Source organism: Mus caroli, unplaced genomic scaffold (genome assembly GCF_978045245.1).
Source record: "Mus caroli unplaced genomic scaffold, Mus_caroli_1 scaffold_13, whole genome shotgun sequence".
Taxonomy (NCBI): domain Eukaryota; kingdom Metazoa; phylum Chordata; class Mammalia; order Rodentia; family Muridae; genus Mus; species Mus caroli.
Window position 1 is genome coordinate 17,783,030 of NW_028227268.1, and position 24,906 is coordinate 17,807,935.

Here is a 24,906-nt window from a genome sequence, read left to right on the forward strand (position 1 = left end):
GGTACCATGGGGACCCAGCTACTCAGAGAAGGGCCAGCTGGTACGGGTTACTCTCCCTATTCTGCTGGACCATCGATGGAACAGGGAGGGGAGTCTGGGGACAGCAGACACTGTGGGGACACAGGAGGTCCTGAGCCCCGAGATGATTTATTCTATGCAATGTCTCACAAGGACACACTCATGACACTTGTCACAGCAAAGGCTGCAGCACACCTCATGGAGACTGCGACAGTACTCACACTGCCTCCACCCGGGACGTGTTTGATATTGTCCTTCGAGCCACACTTGGACTGGACGTTGCTAAGATCCAGCTTCTTATTAATTATCTGCACCTTTGATAGCCAAAAAAAAGAGTGAGAGACAACCACACCCGGAGCATCGCCCCCTGACCTGTTGGGCTGTGGGGTGGGGGGAGAGCCAGGTCTGAGCCCTGCCTCCTCAGGGGGCTCAGAAGCTGCCTGGGATGGCACCCTGGAAATCGCAAAAGGGATCTGGAAGAGAACATGGCTGGGAACAGGAGGCCAGAGCTGGGAGGCCACTAGGTTGGGTGGAGTGACAACTGTAAACAGGGATTCCCCTGCGTCAAGTGAGGAGAAGAAAAATCAGCAATCCAAACAGACACACCAGTGCAAGGCACCTTATCACAAAGAGCAGCGGAGGCAGGGGAGTGGCAAGGTTAAATAAAGACTCCAAACCAGATAGTCTTGAGCTGAGCTGGTGGGATGGCTCAGGGAGGGTAAAGAACTTGTCATAAGACCCCATCTGTTCCTTCTGCCTTCTGAACGCAGTGGCTTGCACATACAATGCTTAGTTACTTTAGACTATCCTGGGTTAATTTTAGCTTTTTTTTTTTTTTAAGTGCTATTTTGAGGCAGGGTCTCTCTATGTAGCCCTAGCTATGCTGAAATTCAGTAGTAGACCAGGCTAGCCTTGAATTTACAGAAATCCTGTCTTTTTTTTTTTTTTTTTTTTTTGGTTTTTCGAGACAGGGTTTCTCTGTGTAGCCCTGGCTGTCCTGGAACTCACTCTGTAGACCAGTCTGGCCTTGAACTCAGAAATCCGCCTGTCTCTGCCTCCCGAGTGCTGGGATTAAAGGCGTGCGCCACCACGCCCGGCTAAAATCCTGTCTTGAAAACCCAAAATAACAACAACAATAATAACAATAATAAAATAAGAGGAAGACGGCACTATTAAATTCAGCACCGAGCTTCCCGGAAGCCGATGAGGAAAAAGGAAACGTGACTGATTATATAACTCATGATTTGACAAAGAAAATGTAATGGTTTTGGAGGAAGATGACTGCTAGACACAAATTAATCAGAGGACATTAAGCAATCACACACGGTCTGAAACATACATAGAGATCCCGCCCTGTGTGTGTGTGTGAGTGTTTCTTATTCTAACCCCACAGGAAAGGAAGCAAGCTTTTGTGGGGTTTGGCACTAGATAGATATTTACAAAGCAGACTTGAATTACTGCTAGTGGTTACATTAAGCCAAAGCGCTCGAGAACACTGAGGTTCAGAAGGGGAGAGGGTGGTGGCTGGCGTTGTGAAACCGGAGCCTGCAATGCCATTCCCAGCAACAGCAGCTGGCCCGGTCCACGGTACTGGGCTTTGGCTCTGACCAGACACTCCGGAAACATCCTGGAGCGAATGGAGGATGTTTTCAGCTGAGGGAAGTGTTTGTGGGCAGTGAGTGGTCCTGAGAAGCTGGCTGGACCCACTTTACACTTCCCAGAGATCCCAAAGCCATGTCAAACACTAGGTGGACTTTGTTCTACCTCTGTTTGGGTTTAGAATTCTCAGGGGATCCCTTCCTGGCCCCAAGCCTCTAGCCCAAGGAGCTCCCAGACTATTGGTACTAACTGGGCTAGGCTGGGCATCACCTCATTTGGAAAATGAACCTGATGGCCAGCTGAGGTTCCCAGAAAGCCTTTCCTTAGAGTCCAAGAAAGCCTGCCTGTATCCAGTCTAGCCGACCTGCAAAAGGCAATAAGGTGCCGGAGGTCAGGCACCATTACAGCTACCTTTCAACAGTGGCAGTAGCTGGGCGAGGAGCTCAGATCGTAGAGGACTTTCCCAGGAAGCAAAAGGTCCTGGATTTAAGCTCTCACAGTGTATAAAATTGGGTGTGGCGATGCAAACCTGTAGTCTTAGTGCTCGGTGAGTGGAGGCAGGAAGATCAGAAACTTCAGGGCCATTGTCAACCACGTGAGTTGGAGACCAGTTTGGAATAAATGAACTCCTGTCTTTTAAAAAACAAAACAAGCCGGGCGTGGTGGCCCACGCCTTTAATCCCAGCACTTGGAGGCAAGAGGCAGGCGGATTTCTGAGTTTGAGGCCAGCCTGGTCTACAAAGTGAGTTTCAGGACAGCCAGGGCTACACAGAGAAACCCTGTCTTGAAAACAACAACAACAACAACAAAAACCAATACAAACAAACAAAAGGATTTTTTCTGTATCATTGAATATGTTGCATTTAAAATACATGCAACTCCCACCCCCCCCCAAATGTTAACATATTTTAAAAACTATTTCATGGGGCTGGCGAGATGGCTCAGTGGTTAAGAGCGCTGACTGCTCTTCCAAAGGTCCAGAGTTCAAATCCCAGCAACCACATGGTGGCTCACAACCATCCATAACGAAATCTGATGCCCTATTCTGGAGTGTCTGAAGACAGCTATAGTGTACTTACATATAATAAATAAATAAATTTAAAAAAAGAACTATTTCATATCTCTGTATAATCAGTGGTGAAGCAGAAGGATAGGCAGACAGAAACAAAAAGAAATGGGCAGAGATGAGAGATAGAAAAAAGACCACCCGTTAGCGGCAAAGACTACTCGGAAAATCGCAATACACTTGCAGAGAAGGAAGCAACAACTGTGAGTGGGCCAAAAACGCAGGCTGCTGTCTACAGCGCTCCTCCGCCATCTTGTGGTCACCTGTGGTACTACAACCCCTGCATTCCCAAGGGCTCTTCCAGGTTCTACAAGCTTTGATTCGGGGGACTCACAGGTTATGTCCTGCGTGGACCTGGAAAACTTCAGAGAAGCTCTTCATCTGCTCAGTCAACTAGGGGAACAGTAGCCGAAAACTGGTTAGGAAAGAAGTGAAATTTCTTTTCTTCTTTCTTTTTTTCTTTCTCTCTCTCTCTCTTTTGGTTTTTTGAGACAGGGTTTCTCTGTATAGCCCTGGCTGTCCTGGAACTCACTTTGTAGACCAGGCTGGCCTCGAACTCAGAAATCCGCCTGCCTCTGCTTCCAGAGTGCTGGGATCAAAGGCGTGTGCCACCACACCCGGCGATATTTCTTTCTTTTTAATTTTTTTTTATATTTTATTTTATTTTATTTGGTTTTTCGAGACAGGGTTTCTCTGTATTGCTGTGGCTGTCCTGGAACTCACTTTGTAGACCAGGCTGGCCTTGAACTCAGAAATCCGCCTGCCTCTGCCTCCAAGTGCTGGGATTAAAGGCGTGCACTACCACGCCCGGCTTCTTTTTTATTTTTATTCTTTTATGAGACAGGGTCTCACTACTTAGCTCTGGCTGCCCTGGAATTTGCTTTGTAGACCAGCCTGGACTTGAACTCAGAAATCTGACTGCCTCTGCCTCTTGAGTGCTGGGATTACTGGTGGAAGCCACATCTATCTATCTATCTATCTATCTATCTATCTAAACAGAATCTCAAGTATCCCGGGCTACAGCTTTGGTGACAGTGTTAGGATGGGTCTCGGGGCCCCGAGCCACACCCCTGGCTTGTCTTTCCATCTCTTACTTTACTATCATCTCCTGTTACTTAATGCTTTCTTTCAGTTACAGGTGAATTTCTATAATTTAATGTTTTTTTTTAATTTGAGGGTGGCCTAGGCTGGTCTTGAACTCACTCTTTGTTGCTGAGGCTGGTCTTGAACTAAAAATTCTGCCTTCACCTTCCTACATGCTACAGTCCTAGATGACTACTATGCCTGGTTTCCTCCATTCCAAGAAAACACTTCTCCATGAGAAGCCCTGACACAGAAGGATCTAAGGTGGGCTTCCAGGGCCTCCAGTCTCTAGAACAGAGGTTCTCAACCTGTGACATGAAACCCTTTTGGGGGAAGGGGTCAAGTGACCTTTTTTTTTTTCCACAGGGGTCACCTAAGATTTTTGGAAAACAGATATTTACATTACGATTCTTTTTTTTTATTAGGTATTTAAAAGGTTCATTTTATTTATTTTATGTATCTGAGTACACTGTTGCTCTCTTCATGCACACTAGAAGAGGCCATCGGATCCCATTACAGATGGCTGTGAGCCATCCATGAAACCAACGATGTGGTTGCTGGGAATTGAACTCAGGACCTCTGGAAGAGCAGTCAGTGCTCTTAACTGCTGAGCCATCTCTCCAGCCCTACATTACGATTCTTTTTTTTTTTTTTCGAGACAGGGTTTCTCTGTGTAGCCTTGGCTGTCCTGGAACTCACTTTGTAGACCAGGCTGGCCTCAAACTCAGAAATCTGCCTGCCTCTGCCTCCCAAGTGCTGGGATCAAAGGCGTGTGCCACCGCGCCCGGCTCCCTACATTACGATTCTTAACAGTAGCAAAGTTACAGTTTTGTAGTAGCTTTGCAAGCAATTTTATGGTATGTGGTAGGGGTCACTACAACAGGAGGAAGTGTACTAAAGGGGTGCAGCCTTAGGAAGGTTGAGAATTGAGACCCATTGCTCCAGAGGCAGAACATGAGATCGCACAACAGATCGCTGGACAGTAGAGTCTTCTTCTCCTTTCCTACTTTTTTAATTTTTGTTTTTCTTTTTTGTTTTTTGTTTGTTTAGAGAATATCTTAATGCAAGCCTCCCTGCCTGGCCTGGAATTTGCTACCCATAGAACTTGCTGCTCTTGAACTCACAGCAAGTCCTCCTGGGATTACAGGCATGCTCTATCATGCCCTGCTCCAGTGAGTAATTTTTCAAAAAACACGGTTTAAACCCTGGTCTCACTGTGCACTCCCCACTCTCTCCTCTCAGACGCTGCACAGGGAGGGGCCGACTCTGGATGGACATGGAAGGCCTAGGGCTGGCCCAGCTGTGTCTGAGCTGAGAAGGCAGGTGTGGAACCTGTAAATGGGGTCATGGCAGAGACCAAAGGAAGGCCCAGGTGCTCAGGACCCCACGGTTTGGGGAGGACCAGAAGCCAGCATGATAAGAACGCGCTGAGCATGAGCCTCAGCCTGGGCTGTACCGTGGAAACACTCCGGTCCATTCCTGGGGTCACGGTGAGGCTGGGGTAGACAGCATGAGACATTTAAAAGAACGTCCAAGTAGCTGTTGTCTCCTGGTTCCACACTCCTTGCTGTATTCTCTGGTAAGGCTGTCTGACTGGCTGCATTTCCCTTTAACACAGCCTCACTGTGAAATGTTAGGGTGAAGTACGTTCACTGAAGCAAACCATGGAAGCCCAGGGAAAGTCCAAGGCAGGAGAGCATAGGGTAACATGTGTCCCTCTTGCTTAGCTTGATGGAAAAATCTAAATGAATCTCTGGACACCCAGTGTCTGCAGAGCCCCCTGCAGTCCATTTCTTCAAGGTAAACACCACTCCAGAGGGGTCTGTATTCTTCAGTACCTTTTTTAAAAAATTAAATCACGTTAATTCATTTGTGCGGACGTGGGTGTGTGCTTGTGACACGGTGTGAAGGTCATCAGAGGAGAAACCCTGTTGGAGTCAGTTCTTGCCCTCCACCATGTAGGTTCTGAGGACCAAACTCAGGTGGTCAGGTTTGGTGGCCAGTGCCTTTAACTGTTGAGCCGTCTCACTGAGTCCAGGGTACTTTTTTTTTTTTTTTTAAAGATTTATTTATTTATTATATGTAAGTACACTGTAGCTGTCTTCAGACACTCCAGAAGAGGGAGTCAGATCTCTTTACGGATGTTTGTGAGCCAACATGTGGTTGCTGGGATTTGAACTCAGGACCTTTGGAAAGAGCAGTCGGGTGCTCTTACCTGCTGAGCCATCTCACCAGCCCATCCAGGGTACTTTTTAAGGTTTATTTTTTTTACTTTTATTTGTGAATCTCTCTCTCTCTCTCTCTCTCTCTCTGGTTGTGTATGGATGTCTGAGGAGGTCAGGAGAAAGGGTAAGGTAACATGGAGCTGAACAAGCAGTTGTGAGCAGCTTGCAGTGGGTGCTGGGGACAGAACTCTGGCTAAGAGCAAGGGCCCTTGACTTCTCAGTCATCTCTCCAGCCCTGCTTTATTCACTTATTGTGGGAGAGGTGAGCGCCTGGAGGTCAGAGGACAGCTCGCGACAACAACGTGGGCCCTGGGAATTGAACTCCATCGCCAGACTTGGCAGCAAGCACCTTTAGCTCACTGAGCCATCTCACCAGACCCAGGGTCTTTTTTAAAGTCTCATGATGATGATGACGATGGCGATGACCTGGCTTCATAATAACCCAGGCTATCCTTGAATTTTGCCTGTGCTGGAGATCAACCTTGAACTTCTGACCCTCTTGCTTTCACCTCTGCAGCTCTGGGACTACAGGTGTGCCCTACCAGGAAGACCAGGAAGTGTTTATCTGGCTGGGGACTGAACCCAAGGCTCCAAGCATGTTAGGTACACACTCTATTCCTGGAGCCACATCCCTGGCCCTATTCTTCAGACTCTCAGAATTTTGCCTTTCATGGCCAATCATTCTTTTGAGGTAGGGTCTCATTAAACAGACATTTCAGGGATCCAAGATGTCAGCTCAGCTCTCAGAAGCTCCCAACAATGGGTGTTACAGGTCTTGTCCATCAACCTGGAATAAAAGGCTTATCATAGCTTCTGGAGGCGGCAACACTGCTCTTTGCTTGCAGGGCTGAGGGCTTGTTCAGACAACCTTCTTGCCCTCTGTTCCATGGTTCTGTCACATCCCATGCTGTCACCCCTGAAGTCCCAAGGTAAGTAAGTCACTTTGTCTCCTCTGTAGACAATGGCAAGTTGTCACAGCCCAGCACAGTTCCTGAGACGAGGCTAGCCAAGCCCTTTTCTTCTATGGAACATTGCAGAATGTTGTACTCCCTGTTTGGGCCAGTTCCTGGTACTAATTTGAAAGAACTGCCCAGCCTGGTAAGCCACCCTGCCATGGGCAGGGGCTGACAGGGCAGCCGCCCACGCTGCAGGTCCTTGCTGCAGGTTCTGCTGAGTCCTTGATGAGATCCAGAAGCCCAGTTCCATGAAGGCTCAGTGTCCCTGGGGCATCGTGGGATGCACATGTCAGGGAGTCCTAGGAAGAACTTCCCAGGGGAGACCTGAGGGAAGGTCGTTCTAGGCAGATGGCGCCCCCTGCAGGTTAGAACAAAGCAAGGCAAGAACCAGAGATTCCCAAGGAGTGGGCAGCAGAGGTGACAGTGAGAAGCCCAGATTGGGGTCGGCAGAGTCATGGAGGTCGCTGGACACAGTGCTGGGGGAGCCACTGTCCAGGACAGAATGAATGGGAACGGGTGATGCTCTAAGAAGGAAGGGACAGAAGGGATAGGAGCCTGACAGTGGTTGAGAGTCTGGGGTGGCATCTGAGATGGTGGAAAGAGAGGAGGTGGCTGTGTCTGCCTCAGGGTCTCTGACTTGCAGGTACTGTGTGCTGATGGCTACCAAGTCCTGTGGCTACAAGTCACTGTGACCTTGCTGGTCATTTTCTTCAGAGGTGAGCATGTGGCTCTGTGGGTTTTTCTCCTCCTCCTCCTCCTCTTCCTCCTCCTATTTTCCTACTTCTTCTTCCTCTTTCTCCTCCTCTTCTCCCTCTTCTTCCTCTTCCTCCTCTACTTCTTCCTCCTTTTCTTCTCCTTCCTCATCTTCCTCCTCCTCTTCTTCTCCTTCCTCCTCTTCCTCCTCCTCTTCATCTTTGAGGCAGTGCCTCCTCTATTGCCATGGCTAGTTTGGAGATCATTGTATAGAGCAGGCTGACATGGAACTAACATCACAGATCTACCTGACTCTGTCTCCTGAGTGCTGGGATTAAGGGCTCATGCCACCATGCAACTTCTCTCTTTGAGGCAGGGTCTTGTCACATAGCTCATTAGCCTCAAACTTGTGTTCCTCTCAAATGCCTCCTTGGCCCCTTCTGAAGGAGGCAGGTAAGTATCTTTGGGGGTAGGAGAGCCAGGTGACTCTGAGAGGAGTTAATATACCCTAGGACCAAGCCAGTGATGTCAGGGAGAGACAGTACTTAGCCTAAAGCCGGCCTCTGGCTTGGAGAAAAGAGTGAGGTATACACTTTAACCTAGACACTGCACAAACCCCACTGTGCAGAGCCAATAGGAAGGCCTAGGGCTCCCCCAACAAAGCACAGTGTTCAGGGAAGGTGCCCACCAGAGCTGTAGTCAATTTCCCTCTAGTGACAAAAGCCCCAACCTAATTCAACAGTAGGAAGAGTGTCCACTGCTCAGATGGAGGGTAAACATTGGCCCACACTCTGAGGAGCTCCGTTTGCCTACAGAGATGTGTTGTCCGAGAAGCACCCGGCCCAAAAGACAAAGAAGGTAGACTGAGCAGTGGTTCACAGCCCCACACCCCACATATGCCTCCCCTCAGTCCAGGGTTGGGTGGGGAAGTGGCATTCTGTGTGTATTCTCATTTTGTCTAGAGATAAGGCCTTTATGGTCATGTTGAAATGAAGTCAGTAGGGTGACCCCAACCCCACGGGCTTGTGCCTTCTAAGATGAGACTGGGACATCCAGGGGTGCACAGAGGAGAAACTCGGGGGTGGGGAGTTATGCCTGCTGACACCCACATAATCTCTTCTCTGTTGCAGATTCCAGAACCCTAAGGATATGCTGGTCAGCCTGAGCAACTCTCAGGAGAAAGCGAGGAAGGAGGAGCCTCAGGGAGTCTGGGGACAAGGGGTCTACAAATTTCATGACTGCCGTAGAACCAGCTGCTGCTCTTATTAAAACCGTGAATTTCCCCAGAACCAAGGGTGAAAGTCAAGCCCAACAAGGGTGGTACCTAGCAAAATCCATAGGCCACCATAGGTGAGTCCCTGTAGACAAGTGGCTGTCACCTGCTCAATTAGCAAGGCTAAAGAGAGGAAGGGAGGAGCCAGCGTCTTGGTGGCCCTGGTGCTTCCGGGGTTGGAGGGGTGTGGGGGCAGGGTGGGGTTGGGGGTGGGGAGCAAGTCTGGCTAGGTGGGAGTCTGGCTTCCCGCAAGGCCGGCCACACCCTTACCTTGCCACCTCCTGGCTGGTGCTTCAGGTTCTCAGTGGAGCCAATCTTCGACCTGACATTCTTTAGGTCTGGCATGGGCACAGGGGCAGTCTGCAGGCGGCTCTTACTGGCTGATGGTGACTTAGGGGGAGTGCGGACCACTGCCACCTTCTTGGGCTCCCGGGTGGGCGGCGTTGGTAGAGATGGGGTGCGCGAGCGACTGCCAGGCGTTCCGGGAGAGCCGGGGCTGCTGTAGCCGCTTCGTTCTCCGGATTTTGGTGGTTCACCTAGAAAGTCGGGAGAGAGGAAGGGACTGAGGCCACGTGAGGGGCGCACGGGGTGAGGGCGATGTCTGCAAAGTCCCTGAGGCCACTGGACTTGGGAGCCCACTGCCAGGATCCAGAGGGGGCTCTGGGAGAAGACCATGAAGACCACTGGTAGAGAAGTATCTCTCCTGCTCCGTCACTTTGATACAATGACAGCTATTTCTTAGTAAAGCAACTGAATTCTCATCAGTGCCCCAATATATGACATACCTCTTCCCAGGGATGATCCAACACTCCCTAAGCCCTGAAGTGTCCTGAAGTCAGGAGATGTGTTCTAGCTAACGGTGTCACTCCCCTCTGAAAGGAAGTGATTGGGTGCCATTCCACAAACACTTCTGCCTGTCCTTTCCTTCAACTGAGGGGTGGTACAGTGACTGGGGCCCCCACTGTAGCCTTCAAGCTGGGGTCCTCCTGACCCTTCTCCCACACATCCAGAGCTCCTCCAACTGTGGGGCTGCAGAACAGCATGAATGACCTGCCCAGAGCTATCTGCACAAGCCACACCCCACATTGCTGAACCCCAGAATGCCCTCCCCCTTGTACCTTTCTAAACACCCAGGAAAGCTGCCCAGACTCTGTCCCACCCTGCATCCTTCACCTCCGCTTGCTTCCAGGACAGTACCCTCTGCATGTCCCACACACCTAGAGTTCACTGAGCCACCACACCCCAAGGGTTGTTTTGTTTTGTGTTTGAAGACCTCTGATGTTCTTAGCTGGAGGTGGGACTTGTGGTATGCAAATTTCGGGGGCCCCCATCCAGATCTGATAGAACCAGATATGACAGAGGCACTGGGCTTGCAAAACTGGTCTTTCTCAAGCTTCCCAGCCCACAGCAAGCAGCTCCCATAGCAGATACGCTCACTGCAGCCGATCTCCCTCAAAGCGTCAGCGTTCAGCTCCAGTCTCCCACTTCTCAGGACCCCCTAAAGCCATCGATCGGGCTCTGGGAGATGAGGACCTGCTGCTTAGCTCTGCCTCCATGTCCCCAGGGATAGAGGGTAGCTAGCTGTGTCTTGTGTCTCTTCTCCAACACTTGCAAAGTAGCCTCAGGTGAGCCAGTGACCCTCTCTATCTATGTCTGTGTCCTCATCGGAAAGATGCGGGGATCAGAGCCCTCAGGATTTTGCTATGGGAAGGGTATCTGGGGGTTATAGTTCAGCAGTTGAGAGCACTGGCTGACCATCCAGAGGATGCAGGGTCCATTCCCAGCACCCACATGGTGGCTCAGAACTGTCTGCAACTCCAGTTCCAGGGGAGCCGAAACCCCTTTCTGGCTTCTGTGGGGACCAGGCAAACATCTATACGTATAAAATAAAAATAAGTCTTTAGGATAGGTGAGGCAGGGAGGTCATGAAGGGTCCAGCACAGCATCTGTTGTGCTGTCTGAGCAGTCGCTAAATGCAGACAAAGTTAGGTGGGGGTGATGTGCTTCCACAGTGTCCCTTGTTTGGGAGGCTGAAGCAGGAGGATTATTTGAACCAAGAGACCAGCCTTGGCAAATAGAGATGCCTTTCTTTTCTTTTCTTTCTTTCTTTTTTTTGTTTTTTTTTTTTTTTGTTTTTTGAGACAGGGTTTCTCTGTGTAGCCCTGGCTGTCCTGTCACTCTGTAGACCAGGCTGGCCTCGAACTCAGAAATCCACCTGCCTTTGCCTCCCGAGTACTGGGATTAACAACTATTTTATTATTATTATTATTATTATTTTTTTGAGACAGGGTTTCTCTGTGTAGCCCTGGTTGACTTGGAACTCATTCTGTAGACCAGGCTGGTGTCAAACTCAAAGATCCATTGTTGTTGTTGTTGTTGTTTTTAAAGATTTATTTATTATTATATGTAAGTACAATGTAGCTGTTTTCAGACACACCAGAAGAGGATGTCAGATCTCATTATGCGTGGTCGTGAGCCACCATGTGGTTGCTGGGAATTGAACTCAGGACCTTCAGAAGAGCAGTCAGTGCTCTTAACCGCTGAGCCATCCCTCCAGCCCCGCATTGTTGTTTTAATCCAAGTGCTGGGATTAAAGGTGTGCACCACCACTGCTTGATGTGATGGCATTTCTTGACAAACAAACAAACAAACAAAAACTCAGCCCAGCAAAACCCTCTGCCTATCGGTGATATTTCCCCACTGGGACTGAGGTTAGAGACAGGCCAAACCTCCAACACTCCCAGATGTCTCCAGATGCATGTTCCCCATCCCACAAACAGTCCTAGTTCCTGAAGTAAATCCGAACACACAGGATGTAGTCCATAGATGCCCCAGTGCAAACCGCACATGAGAAGTAAGTTCGAGACTGGGCCTCTCTGGGGTAGCCTGGGCTGAAGCAGCACTCCCTCCCAGCCTTGCGGACAAGCACGAGGGCAGAATACACACCAAGAGGGTCTGCCCACCCATTCAGGGCAATGGACCCAGAGTTACCTCTTTCAGATTTTGCCCCTGCAGGGGGTAGTTTTCTCTGTGGTTGCTTGGAAGCTTAAAAAGAAAAAAAAAAAAATCCACAGATAGCCTCATTATAATCAGGTTCACAGGAGTCTCTCTGAGTACTTCAGGTGACAGCATCTGGCTGGTCTGCTTAGCATAAGAGACAAGCAGGGATAGATGCTGGGACCAGTGAGGAAGATGTAGCCAATCAGCACGGAGCCACCTAAGCACAGGTGAACCTGGAAGAGCTCCTGTTCCATGCTATGGTGGGAGTGAGACCAGCAAGGCGTTAAGGGAGAAGTGCCAGAACTGAAACCCACTTAGCACATCATTAATGCTCCTAGATCATCAGTGTATGAGAAACACACACACACACACACACACACACCAGAACCACAGCTGCTTAGGGAAAACACAGCCAATTCTCAGGCAACACCCTTAACAGTAATACCAGAAGCATGCAGCAGGCAATGCAGGCTGCCTCTGCCAAGAGAACAGGGACACTAAAAGCCAGGTTAGACACAGGGGCCCACAGGCCTCCTGGGTATTACCAGGGAGCAATGCAGGCCAGGCAACAGAGTCACACAGCATCCAAAAACCCTTCTGGGAGCAGGTCCTCAGGGCTTCTATTCCTGGTATCTCTATTAGACGTGAACCAGCCCCACTGTAGCCTGGCCAGGTTCTTAATGCCAACTGGCTTTTATTCACAGGAGACTGGAGTAATGACCGTAGCATGCCATCACTCAGCTATGACCCTTGAGCTTTACTAGAAGGTTCCTAACAACCCAGCTGCGTGACATTGAGATGTTAGAGATCCCCCACAGTTTCCAGCCCAGACTACTGATCCTCCAAAGAGGCAGGGGACCTGATAACACTTTATGCTGGGGCTGCCTCCCCAGAGCCGTGGATTAGAGGTCCTTTCTCCAGTTTATTAATCACGTGATTGCATTTTCCTCATGCTTGAAAAATGAGCAAGATCTCTTCACCAATTAAAAGGCAAGGACTCATTAGCTACCTCAGACAATTGTCAAAGGATTAAAAAGAAGACAAACCACAAGGGTTAGTAGGTGCCAGGGGTTACTAATTGTCAGTGGCCTCCTGAGGCAAGGGTTGTACCTTCTGGAAGCTTCTGGATTAAGACTCCAGAGAGTATTCTCACCTGACCCTGGAGGAGTTTTAGGGCTGGGCGTGGTCTTGGCCGGGATCCTGGTGGCGTTGGATGTGCCCTTCTGGGCCGGAGAGGCTGCTCCCCGAGGTGTGGCGATCTTCGCCCCGGTTTTGCCATCCGCGCCCTGTAAACCAAATCAGGGTGGAAGGTTTTCACCACTGGGAAAGGTGACTGCCACCAAGGAAAAGTCAGCCCCATCCTCCCACCTTGACTGAAGAGGGTGATGGTGGAGACAGATGCTGAGAAGGCCTTGTACAAGTCTTGAGGGCTTGTGGAGCACACAGCCCCACAGTTCACCTGCATGTCAAGTACCAGGATCCTCTTAGACGCATGGTGAGCTAGCCTGTGTTATAAAATGACAGGACTGCTTGAAGCAAGATCAGGGTCAGGGTAGATCAGTAGGCTGACCCTGGAAGACCACACCTGGTGGATGGACACTCATTTTTCAGACTCTTAAGTATAGATATAACTGACTGACGGAGACTGGGTTCAACAGAGGCTATTGAAGACCCACATGTGCTTCAGGCCTCAGAAGAACTCACAAATGGCCAAACCATGTCTTTTTCTGCTCTCTCCACAGCCCCTGGGGGCTTGGCCATGAACAATGGCTGAAAGCTGGGAGCCTGAGGCGGAGCAAACACAGCCAGCGGACTGTGAGTGGTTATGGGTCTCATCAGACATGGCATGAGCTACAAAAAGAAACCACAGGAACCACAGACTCGGGAGGAAGGGAGGAGAGAAGGGACTGTCGGGATGGATGGGTGCAACTGGAGGACACACCACCCACCACGAGGCGTGGCAGTTACCGTAAGAACTCTAGGTGGAGCTGAGACTTTCTTTATCATGTACTTATTTATCTATTCATTTTTAAGAGGAGGAGACTTTCTACTTATTACTGGCCATCTAGGCAATTGCGGTGAGCCTCCTGCCTCTTACTCCAGGGTGCTGGGATTATGAGCACTACCACACCTGGTTTCTTTCTTTATTTCTCAAGCTAGAACCTCACTCACACTGTAGCCCAGGCTAGCCTGGAGCTTACAGTATAGCTCAAGCTAGCTTCCGACTTACGGAAATCATGCTCAGTGCCAGGATTGGTTATAGGCATCAGTTGCCACGCTCAGCTCAGGGCCATAATTTACAATCTCGGATCCTCTGGTTATCAGGGACTTCTGTCTCCAGGGAAGAGGGACGCACAAAGCACGGCTCTGACTCCCCAGTGCCTTCCCTGGCCCTTCAACCATGTAGCACTGCCTGTGAGTTTAGCTGAAGAAAGCATTTGAACACCACGGTACAGCAGCCTGGGTCTCGCCAAAGTTGGTTTCCTTACCTTGAGTTTCATCTGCTTTGTTCCAGGACTGCCATTTCGGGGTGTGACAGAAGAGACGTGTTTAGGAGAGGTGGCTGGTTCAGGGCACACGGCAGGGCTGGAGGGTTTGATCAAAGGGTCTGAGCTACCAGGAGTGGGGCGTGTGGGGCTAAGGCAGGGCCTATGGCTCGGGGTTTTAGCACAGGAAGGTGTGGATGTCTTAAACATAAACATAAATAAAATCAAAATGAAAGTCAGCACACGGGGAATGGAAACAAGTGGAGAAAAGGATAAACAAAATCTCAACACAAAGAAGGCGAGTCACAGCTCAAAGCAGCCCTCTCCACCGCCCTTCCAGTAAGAAAGGACAGCAACTCTGCCCCCTTGGGCACCGAGTCACCCATCAGCTACAGGCATGCTACACAGCTGACATGGGATGGGCATGATTGAAAGTGACGTGGCGTAGGACTTGTAAGAGGGGGGCTGAAGCACAGGCAGAAGTGCAGCTACGTTCTTTCCTTAGCAATTGGACCTTGTTGTAGCTCCGACTTGGAGAGTGCTGGCCTAAAGGTGCTTCCCACTTAGTAAAGCATGTGGAGACCGCCAGAAAAAAGGCAGCGAGATTTTCTCAAGAAAGAATGTTAACGTGACGTGGGTCAGAGGCTCAACCTCAGGAGAAGCACTTATGCAGGCTCACTAACACCCTACCCTCTCACTCTACTATGCCCAAGAAACACCAAAAAGCCAAACCCTAATACTTCAAGGAGGATTGTGCCAGAGTCAACCAAAAGCTTCTGTCAGATGTCACCAAGGACTGACGGACAGACAGACAGACAGACAGACACACACACACACACACACACACACGTATGCATGAATGCATACACATATGCACACGCACACACACGTATGCATGAATGCACACACATATGCACATGCATAGACACACATACTTTCTGATTAAACAAAGACTCAAATATAATTAGCGCCATTGATGGAATCTTGGTCTGGTCAAAATTAACCTCAGAACATTCCACCTAAGGAAATTGGTGTCTGTGTGGATGTCTTCTGAGAAGGATCTAGCCAGAAGGCTGACGGCTGACATCATGGTTGCCTCTGCGCACTCTGACTGGGAAGTATGACCCTCGTGGGCTACAGGGACTGTGAGACCAGACTGTTGGAAATAAGAAACTGAGAGGCACACCTTTAATTCCAGCTCCTAGGAGGCAGAGGCAGGCAGATTTCTGAGTTTGAGGCCAGCCTGGTCTACAGAACATGTTCCAGGACAGCCAGGGCTACACAGAGCAACCTTGTCTCAAAAGAAACAAAGGTGGGCGGGGAGAAAACAGAACATAGAGGCCAAGTGCAGGCTGTTCTGGAGTCCTGACCAGAGACTCTACAGTGTTTCCTCATTCTATCAAAAATCCCAGTGAAGGGGTCAGGGCCAAATCTCTGTCACCAGCACCAGGAGGAAAGTCCAGGGGACAGACTCTCTGGGGCTGCTTTCACAGGAGGAAAGCTAGGATGGGTACTGGAGTCCCTTGTTCCCTAGCTGGGCAAGGTCCCTCTCTCTCTACTGGAAGCTTCCTCTACCCAGCTTAGATTTGTAATAAGTCTGGCTCCATGCTCTCCTGTGAGTCAGTCCAGGGCAGGGACTGTGCCCTGTGTGTATACTTGAATGATGAGTACAATCATGCTTGTGCAAGCATGGGGCCAGGATTCCCCATCACTCACCCTGGAACTCAATGAGCATCCTGACTGACAAACAACTGTCACTCATGCTTCAAGAAGTGGGGCAGGGCTAAGTCCTGCATGAGGCTTGGCTGCCTGTCTCCTGAGCATTGTGACAGGGAGCCCTAACTAGTACAGAACAGGCCCTTCTGGGAGTGGACTCTCTCCCAGACTTTAGCTAGCACCATCCACATCTGGAGACTCACTGGGAGCTCTGGCACTAATTACAGGCCAGACATGCTGGGCAGCATTCCTAGGGACTGTCCAGTTGATTCAATCTGGGCCGTGGTGGGATTTTCCAGGAAAATAACACCGCACATACAGCTTCAGGGTTTTCTAAGACAAAAAGGCGTGGAGGGAAAGGATGACAGATGAACAAAACAGAAGACAGGCGAGGGCTTGGGAGGCTGGTCTGTGGCGAGCAGGCTCTTTATCTACTGGGGTTGGTTGCAGAAGACTGGCAAAGGCTTACCCTGAACCACTCAACCACTTTCTTTCTTTCTTTCTTTCTTTCTTTCTTTCTTTCTTTCTTTCTTTCTTTCTTTCTTTCTTTCTTTCTTTCTTTCTCTCTCTCTCTCTCTCTCTTCTCTCTCTCCTCTCTCTCTCTTTCTTTCTTTCTTTCTTTCTTTCTTTCTTTCTTTCTTTCTTTCTTTCTCTCTCTCTCTCTCTCTCTCTCTCTCTCTCTCTCTCTCTCTCTCTCTCTCTCTCTCCTCTCTCTCTCTTTCTTTCTTTCTTTCTCTTTCTTTAAAGATTCCTGATTGTGGGCTGGAGAGATGGCTCAGTGGGTAAGAGCACCCGACTGCTCTTCTGAAGGTCCAGAGTTCAAATCCCAGCAACCACATGGTGGCTCACAACCATCTGCAACAAGATCTGACTCCCTCTTCTGGAGTGTCTGAAGACAGCTACAGTGTACTTATATATAATAAATAAATAAATCTTTAAAAAAAAAAGATTCCTGATCGCTCTGAACCACATTTTCTACCCCACACTTTTCCAGATTTCATTTAAAGGAGGTTCTGCTAATTCAGAACCCAAGGCAGCCCCACAAACAACTCAGCAACGGAGGCCACCTGCCTACTCTCCCCAGACGCAGTTCCAGCTGTTCCTCCCACCCGCCCCGCTTGCTGTTCGCTGCTTGGATGCACTTCCTGTCCTGTTTGCTTCCCTGATTTTCTCTTTGAGTGCTCACCCAGAATCCTCCCTGCCTTTATCTGGTGATCACTTCACTCCTCCAGCATGGCTCGCTGGCTCGGTTTACTGAGCCTAGATCTCTAGTGCTAAGAGTCAGAAGTGCAAACTCACACACTTTTCATTTAAACTGTGAGGGGGGAACGGCAAGAGGTAGGTGTTGGGGAGGAACTGAGTTCAGCTGACCACCCTTCCCTGTGTTAAACATCAAGACAGAAACACTGCCTTTGTAACAAAGCAATGGCCTTTAAATGACAGTTGTACTCTAGTGACAAACACTCTCCACACGTTATGGTGAGAACAAACACAGGCAGGAAGCAGAGCCTTCTAGGACCGGCCGGTCAGTAGCTTACCTTGGCTTTCTTCTCGTCATTTCCTGTCCTGTCTTTGCTGGCCACACGAGCTGGTAAAATATAAAATAGAGAGTGCACGTGATGCCCCGTGCTTAAGTTCACAGGGACAACATTAGTTCAGGGGTGGTGGAACGAGCTTCCTTTGGTTGAAACCGGCTGATTTTCTTAGTCCTCAAATGTTCGAGGTCTCATATCGTTAGTATCACACAGCACACAGGGCCTTCGCTCAGAGCAGCCTGGTGAGAGGGGAAGCAGGCTGGCCGAGGGTGGGGGCATGCAGAGGAAGGCAGCAGGTGCTGTTAGAGGCGCAGGTGGGCTGTGGTTGCTCACTCTCCTCATTGTTAACCCCACGGAATGCTGGGCCATTTAAATGCCCCAAGACCATGGATGGGGACAGCCCAGCCTAGCTCAGGCTACAGCTTGATCCTGGATCAGGGTTGTGGATTTCTCTTACTGTGGCCAGGCTTGGCCTTGCTTTCCTGTGAGACCCGCACTTAACCCTCTAGGGCCTCAAGGCCCAGTTGGAGCCACCTCTATTTTTCTCCCCTGTGCTAGGAAGGGTCCTTAGATCCACCTTCTCGGCCATCTTACGCTGACCATGCCAAACCCCATTCCAGGCCATGCTGCTCACAGAAGCCCAGCTCTGTTAACCTTGAGGCTCCCTGCAAGTGAATGAAGACTGTACTTGTAGAGTGACCAGCGCTGACTCTCCAACCCAGAGGTCTCCCCATTTTACTGTGGAGGGATCACCTGGGACATAGCATGGAGACTCTGAGACGCACCAAGGCTGTGTGTGCAACCAACAGGCACCCAAAACTCTGCAAAGCAATAGAAGCTCTTGTGCGTTCCTTCTTCTGTCAACCCTGTGTGTCTGTTTAAGACACACGGCTGTGCCAGTCCACTTCTGACTCGGGGAAAGATCACCATTTCCTCAAGGCTAGACTGTCACTAACCACGAAAGCTGCAACTGCAACTGTTCCCAGGCTCAGTGAGAGTGGAACACCTGACTGTCTGAGTAATTCCCAGGCCTAGGGTACAAGCAGTCCCCGTGGCATGCTTCTGTGCAGAGTTTCTGCTGTGTTGGCCGTTGTGTCTGTGCCACGGTGTAGCTAATAAACTCTGCCACTTTTTTTGTGTTGGTGAACTCTTTCACTGGAGTAACCTGTTTATCACCATCATCACTGCCAATCAGCCTGCTAGTCAGCATTTCCTGAGTTCTGGGAGGACTCAACAAGCCCTGTTCTGGGAGATGTCAGCAGGAGGCATCAAATATATTTGTGGAATCCAGAGGACGCCTCCTCCTTAGAGGGTCCCCATGCACAGCACAGCAAGAGCACCGACGAGCCTGAGCCTACAACAGTGGAAGTGGTTGAGCTTTGCTATGTCTGTTTATTTATGTTTTCCTTTCTAAATCCACTGTGCCATGGAACTGCGCCTTCCCTGCCCCTTGTCCCAGACATCTGGAGGACAAGAATTCAATAGAATGTCAACTCCTTTGTCTTGGATTTTGAAACAAGACACAGGCATCCCCTTCCTCTGCCTTAGCTTTTGTTTTAAGACAGGGTCTTATGTGGTGGAGTCTGGTCTTGAACCCCTGATCCCTGTCTTCTCCATCCTGAGTACAGTGCTGATTAAAGGCATGGGGCACCAAGCCCAGATTCTTTTTAAAAATATGATCTTGCTTTGTAGCCCAGGCTAGCCTTAAACTCACTATGTAGCCCAGGTTGGCCTGAAACTTGCAGTGCTCCTTTAGTCTTACTTAGCCTCTGGAGTGCTAGGGTGGCAGGCTGTGCCACCACCAGGACAGGCTTTCACTTATGATATATTGGGGTGTTCTCTATAAGCAGTGTATAATCCGTAGTTAAAAGATGATTTTGACTACGAGCTTAAGAGACATCAGTTTCTAGGTCCTGGAAATAATTCTAAAATGTCACGTAGTCTACTCTTACATTTGTTTATTTATTGTATAAGTAGACATGAGTGTGTGTGTGTGTGTGTGTGTGTGTGTGTGTGTGTGTGTGTGTGTGTGTTTGACATACATGTCTTCCCACGAGTATGGAAGTCAGAACAACCGAGAACTGACTCCCACAGCTGCCCTCAAATCTCTATAAGCTATGGTACGTCCTGGCACCTTGTGGGTCTTCAGGATGGAATTTACATCATTAGGCTTGGTGGTAAGTAGCTTTACCCACTGAGCCATCTCAAAGGTCCAAATGCCTTTAAGATTGTAGTATCTTAAAGTCACGAATGTCCCTGCCATTCTGTGGGCTCCAAAGGGCTCCAGAGGAGTTCCACACATGGACTCTGCTTGTCCCTGACTGAGAGGAGGGCCACTAGGGATCTGGAAGACATGCTTTACTGCTACAATCAAAACAGGGGAGAGAGCCAGGCATGGTGGCACACGCCTTTAATCCCAGCACTCGGGAGGCAGAGGCAGGCGGATTTCTGAGTTCGAGGCCAGCCTAGTCTACAAAGTGGGTTCCAGGACAGCCAGGGCTATACAGAGAAACCTTGTCTCAAAAACCAAATCAAACCAAACAAAAAACAGGGGAAAGGTTATTGGGCCATTAGCTACCTCTACAGGGGTAGCTGTCACCTTTCAAATGTGACAAGCTGTCTGTTGACTCAGTGTCTCTGCACCAGGAGGACACACTCCAGCCTCTTCCGGAGGACAATGTGGGAACCACAGCAAGAGTGTGCCTTTTAGAGCAAATCTAACTGGATTCTGAACTTTGCTTCATCCATTGTTTAGTCTGGAGGTCTATCACAAGGTCGATTTACTGCTCTGAGACTCAGTTTCCTCATCTGCAAAGTGGGGCTAATTAAGCCTACTTCAGAGAGCTGGGAATGTTCTAGACTGTGCATGTCAATATCAATCATAAGCCTCTTCAAAATGAGTGATGCTGCTACCCACTCTATGCTGCATGCCTGCCAATCTCCCGTGGCCTGGTGGGCCACGGTGGATACATCAAGTGGCAGAGAGCCAATCAGGGCAGAAAACACAGGTGGGTGTTGGTGACATGCACAACTGGGAGGGCAAGCGTGAAAGGAACACGTGCTACCAGAGGCTGAGGGCAGGGGCTGGGGAGGGGGCGTCGGCCCAGGCGTGGGTTTAGTGGTTATCCTGGAATCTCAGGGTGCAGGAGTCAAGGCCAGAAGCTTGTGACAGTGTCCACAGCCTGGAGGGTACCAGGGGAGGAGTGAGGGAGCGTAAACCACAGACCTTTAAGTTGAGGAACCCGACTGACTGGCCTCCCCGGCAGGCCGGCTGCAGGTTGCTTGCCAGGAGGTTCCTGAAGGCTAGCCTCTTTGGTGCCCTTTCCCACAGAGGGGCCCTGGGTCTGGGCCTTTTGCTCCTCTCCGGGGGCCCCCACCACTGTCGCCCCTTCCAAATCCTGTTCCTTGGGCGTGCTGGCTTTGATTTCCACGTGGAACGTGAACTCAGGGGCAGCCTCGTGCCCTTCCTCCATGGGCCCCGTGCCAGGCCCTTCGGGCTGCGAGGCCTGGGTCTCTGCGGAGACTTTGGAGAAGAAATCAGCAGGAAGTGGGACGGAACCCTCAGTTGGGAGCCCAGGCACGCGGGCGGTCTCCCCGCAGACAGAGCCGGAGCAGGCCTGAGGGGCTGCCCTGCCAGGGGTCAGGGAGGCCTGGGAGGGAGGGGAATCCTGGGATGATTCATCCACGGTGAGATCTTCATCCACCTCTTCCTCACTCCCCAGCCTGTCTTGGCCCCAGCCTTCCTTCTGAGGTGGCCCTCGCTGCAGCAGCTCAGAGGCCGGGTGGCTTTTCTCTATGTCCTCAGGTCTTGTTCCCGAAGGTTGACATGTAGCCTCTCTGAGGCCTTGTGGCAGGAGGGGAGCCCCAGACATGCTAGACACCTGTTGGCGGGTCCAGTCTGAGATCCCCGAATCTGGGGCCTGGCCTTCACGACGCCCTGGTTCGACAAGCAAACTTTGTGAGAAAATCTCGACCTTCTCCGGTTCTGTGTGGAGATACCCAGCAGAGGGAGGTTTCAGAATGGGCAGGTACTCCTGGGCAGGTTCTGGTCCCTGATCCTGGATGGGCTCCTGAGGACCAGCTAGTGGAGGAGGGGCTGGGCAGGTGGGAGGAGGCTTCAGGGGACAGCCGGTGACTGCCAAGCCCAGAGCATCTGATCGGTTCTCGCCTAGAGGTGGCAGTGAGACCCCCAGAAACTTCTGTGCTCAGTCCAAGCTGGACTTGAACACCACCCCGCTCCTGCTTAGAAGCCTCTTGGGCATCTCCCTCTGCTGGCTGGGAACTCTCACCTCCTCAGGGTTTGAAGAGCCAGTGATGGCAAATGGTTATCAAGAGAAAAGATATTGTTTTAAAGGATACCATAGTACTTGCCGTAAGAGTGGGACTCCCCTAACAGACCTCTCTCAGACCCAGCTCATTGCTTTTGTTTACTTGGAACAAATGCTCCCTTGGTCTGTCTGCCTCTAGCTTGCTTGATACCCTCTCTAGGCTTCAGTTTTCTTGTTCGTAAAAGGGAAACTTGGACTTGGTGAGCTCTGAGGTCCCTCTGGTGTTTGGCTGGCCCAGAGCCTGCTGGCATCTCTGTGGCTGTTCAGCATGTGATTGCGGGCTCACCTCCCATTGCCCTTAGAAGATTCTGGGCTCCAGATGCCCTCGGCTGAGTTATGACAGTGGCCTGCCTCTCTGCCTCTGTCTATCTCTGTCTATCTCTGTTCTCTCTGAAGAGGTAAAACCAGCGGGTGCCATAAATCACCCAGCCTCTAGCCCTGCTCTGACAGATTTGAAAAATGCCCAAGCTATGAGGGTAGGGATGGAGCCTTTGTTAAGAGGCCGCCTCACTACTCCTGTGCATGGAAGGGCAGCACATTTATAGCTCTGTGATCATTTTTCATGGGCTGCCTTTTGCCTCCGGTAAAGCAGGAACACTGGGGCTCTGGCTCTGACTGCTCACCCCGCACCCTGGTCCAACGTCTCAGCGAATCTCAGCCTATTGTTGTGTCCTCCCCAACCAAAAAACAAAACAAAACAAACAAACCTGGGAATAGTCATGTGGAACCCTCTCTAGGGTATTTGACTGTGCACTGGGAATGCTGGGAGTGGAGCAGGGACTCCACTTTGAGGTCCTTAACAAGCACCCCCTGGTTCTGTTTGATTGCTTGCTTGTGACAGCATCTCCTGGACCCGAGGCTGGCCTTAAAACTATGTGGCCAAGGATGACCTTGAACTCCCGATCTTCCAAGAGTTTAGGTTACAGGCATGTGCCACCACACTTACCATAACTGAACTTCCTGAATATCCTACCTGGTCCCCACAAAATATCCCAATCATCTCCCCAATTTTCTTTTTTTTTTTTTTTTTTTTTTTTAATTTTTTGGTTTTTCGAGACAGGGTTTCTCTGTATAGTCCTGGCTGTCCTGGAACTCACTTTGTAGACCAGGCTGGCCTCGAACTCAGAAATCCGCCTGCCTCTGCCTCCCGAGTGCTGGGATTAAAGGCGTGCGCCACCACGCCCGGCTCCAATTTTCTTTAACAAAACCAGTAACCATAAAGGCCTTGGGGACATAGAAACTGGATAAGAGGCAGGAAGGAGAGGGGAGGACCTGTGTATACACATGTGTGTAACTCTGGACACACATAAGTATTATGCACACTATACCTCTGTCTCTAACTCAGTGGGACTCGACGTGGCTGGCTCACCCACAAGGGACCCAATTCTGCCCTGGCCCTCCTTCTTTATGGCAGGATGAGTTCACAGTTACATTCAATTATGCTCCCAGTATTAAGGTTGTCACATGGCCACTGATCAATGAATGCATTCCACATACACCAGCTACTGTCTGGAAAAAAACAAAACAAAACACCAATTTCTCCTCCTTCTCGGGAAACTTATTGAGGCCTGTGGTCTGTTTCAAGAAGTAGGAAACCAGCATGGGTCTGGGCTACTGAGCACCGGCTGGCTCACAGGCTAGAGGCCAAGACAGCCATGGACTACGATGCTACCCAACAGATTTGGGCCTCTACTGCCTTCAAGAAAATGTTCCCTAGGCTGGGCAGTGGTGAGCACTTGGGAGGCAGAGGTAGGTGAGCTGGAGGCTAGCCCGGTTTATAGAGAGTGAGTTCCAGGACAGCCAGGGATACACAGAAAAACCCTGTCTTGAAAACAAACAAACAAACAAAGTAACCTTCACCCCTAAAAAAAAAAAAAAAGCCAGACGGTGGCGGCGCACGCCTTTAATCCCAGCACTTGGGAGGCAGAGGCAGGCGGATTTCTGAGTTCGAGGCCAGCCTGGTCCTACAGAGTGAGTTCCAGGACAGCCAGGGCTACACAGAGAAACCCTGTCTCGAAAAACCAAAAAAAAAAAAAAAAAAAGAAAGAAAGAAAGAAAGAAAGAAAGAAAAAGTAAAAGGAAATAAAGCTTGAGACCTGTGATTCTTGTAATGTATGTCAAATAGCCCAAAGAGTTGTTTGTGAGCTTTGAAACCTGGGGCTGAGAACTTAGCAGAACAGGCCAGGACATACCTGGGCAGGCCCATTGTTACACGTCCTGACTGGCCTGGTGCCTCCCTATCTCCCACCCTTCTGACAGTCTGTTGATGTTTAAATGGACCAATCATGTGAAACCACGCCAATTCCTCCCCCCAGCCCCACCCCTTTTCTATAAAAGTCCCTAGCTTCCAAGCCTCAGGGTCGGAACCACTGTCTCCTGCGTGAGATACGTTTCGACCCAGAGCTCCGCCATTATGGCTCCGCCATTATGGCTCCACCATGTGGTCGACACCTCTAACTCCTGCAGGAGACATGTGTAGGCCCGGAGCTCCGTCATTAAACTACCTCATGCTTTTACATCAAGAATGGTCATCTGGCCGGGCGTGGTGGCGGCGCACGCCTTTGATCCCAGCACTCGGGAGGCAGAGGCAGGCGGATTTCTGAGTTCGAGGCCAGCCTGGTCTACAAAGTGAGTGCCAGGACAGCCAGGGCTACACAGAGAAACCCTGTCTCGAAAAATAAAAATAAAAAAAAAAAAGAATGGTCATCTGTTCGTGATTCTTGGGTGCACGCTGAATCGAGAATTGAGTGGGGGTTTCCCCACTAGGTTCTTTCAAAAGAAAGAGACTTCCTAGAAATTATTTTTGACTGGGGTGTCCTGGAGTCTGACGTACTGTAATATCTTCAAAGACTCCATTTAAGTTGAGACAAGGTCCCAAACATATACAGTAAGCATATACCATAAGCATACTTTGCTGAATGTGCATGC

At 50.1% G+C, this 24,906-nt stretch overlaps 1 protein-coding gene across 27 annotated transcripts in view; it reads right to left on the reverse strand.

The window, feature by feature from the left end:
• The window catches only part of Mapt (microtubule associated protein tau), a 98,909-nt gene that overhangs the window by 7,567 nt on the left and 66,436 nt on the right, over window positions 1–24,906 (reverse strand). For 3 of the 27 annotated variants that reach the window (XM_085829492.1, XM_085829494.1, XM_085829497.1), the window contains 6 exons: window positions 20,877–21,635; window positions 17,654–17,703; window positions 14,403–14,600; window positions 13,067–13,199; window positions 9,184–9,449; window positions 240–332 (listed from right to left, as the gene is read on the reverse strand). In XM_085829492.1, the coding sequence (XP_085685618.1) occupies window positions 240–332; window positions 9,184–9,449; window positions 13,067–13,199; window positions 14,403–14,600; window positions 17,654–17,703; window positions 20,877–21,635 (1,499 nt within the window). Of the gene's footprint in view, window positions 1–239; window positions 333–9,183; window positions 9,450–11,904; window positions 11,959–13,066; window positions 13,200–14,402; window positions 14,601–17,653; window positions 17,704–20,876; window positions 21,636–24,906 lie in introns of all 27 variants that reach the window. The other 24 variants (XM_085829493.1, XM_085829496.1, XM_085829498.1 and 21 more) reach the window with 10 other exon arrangements.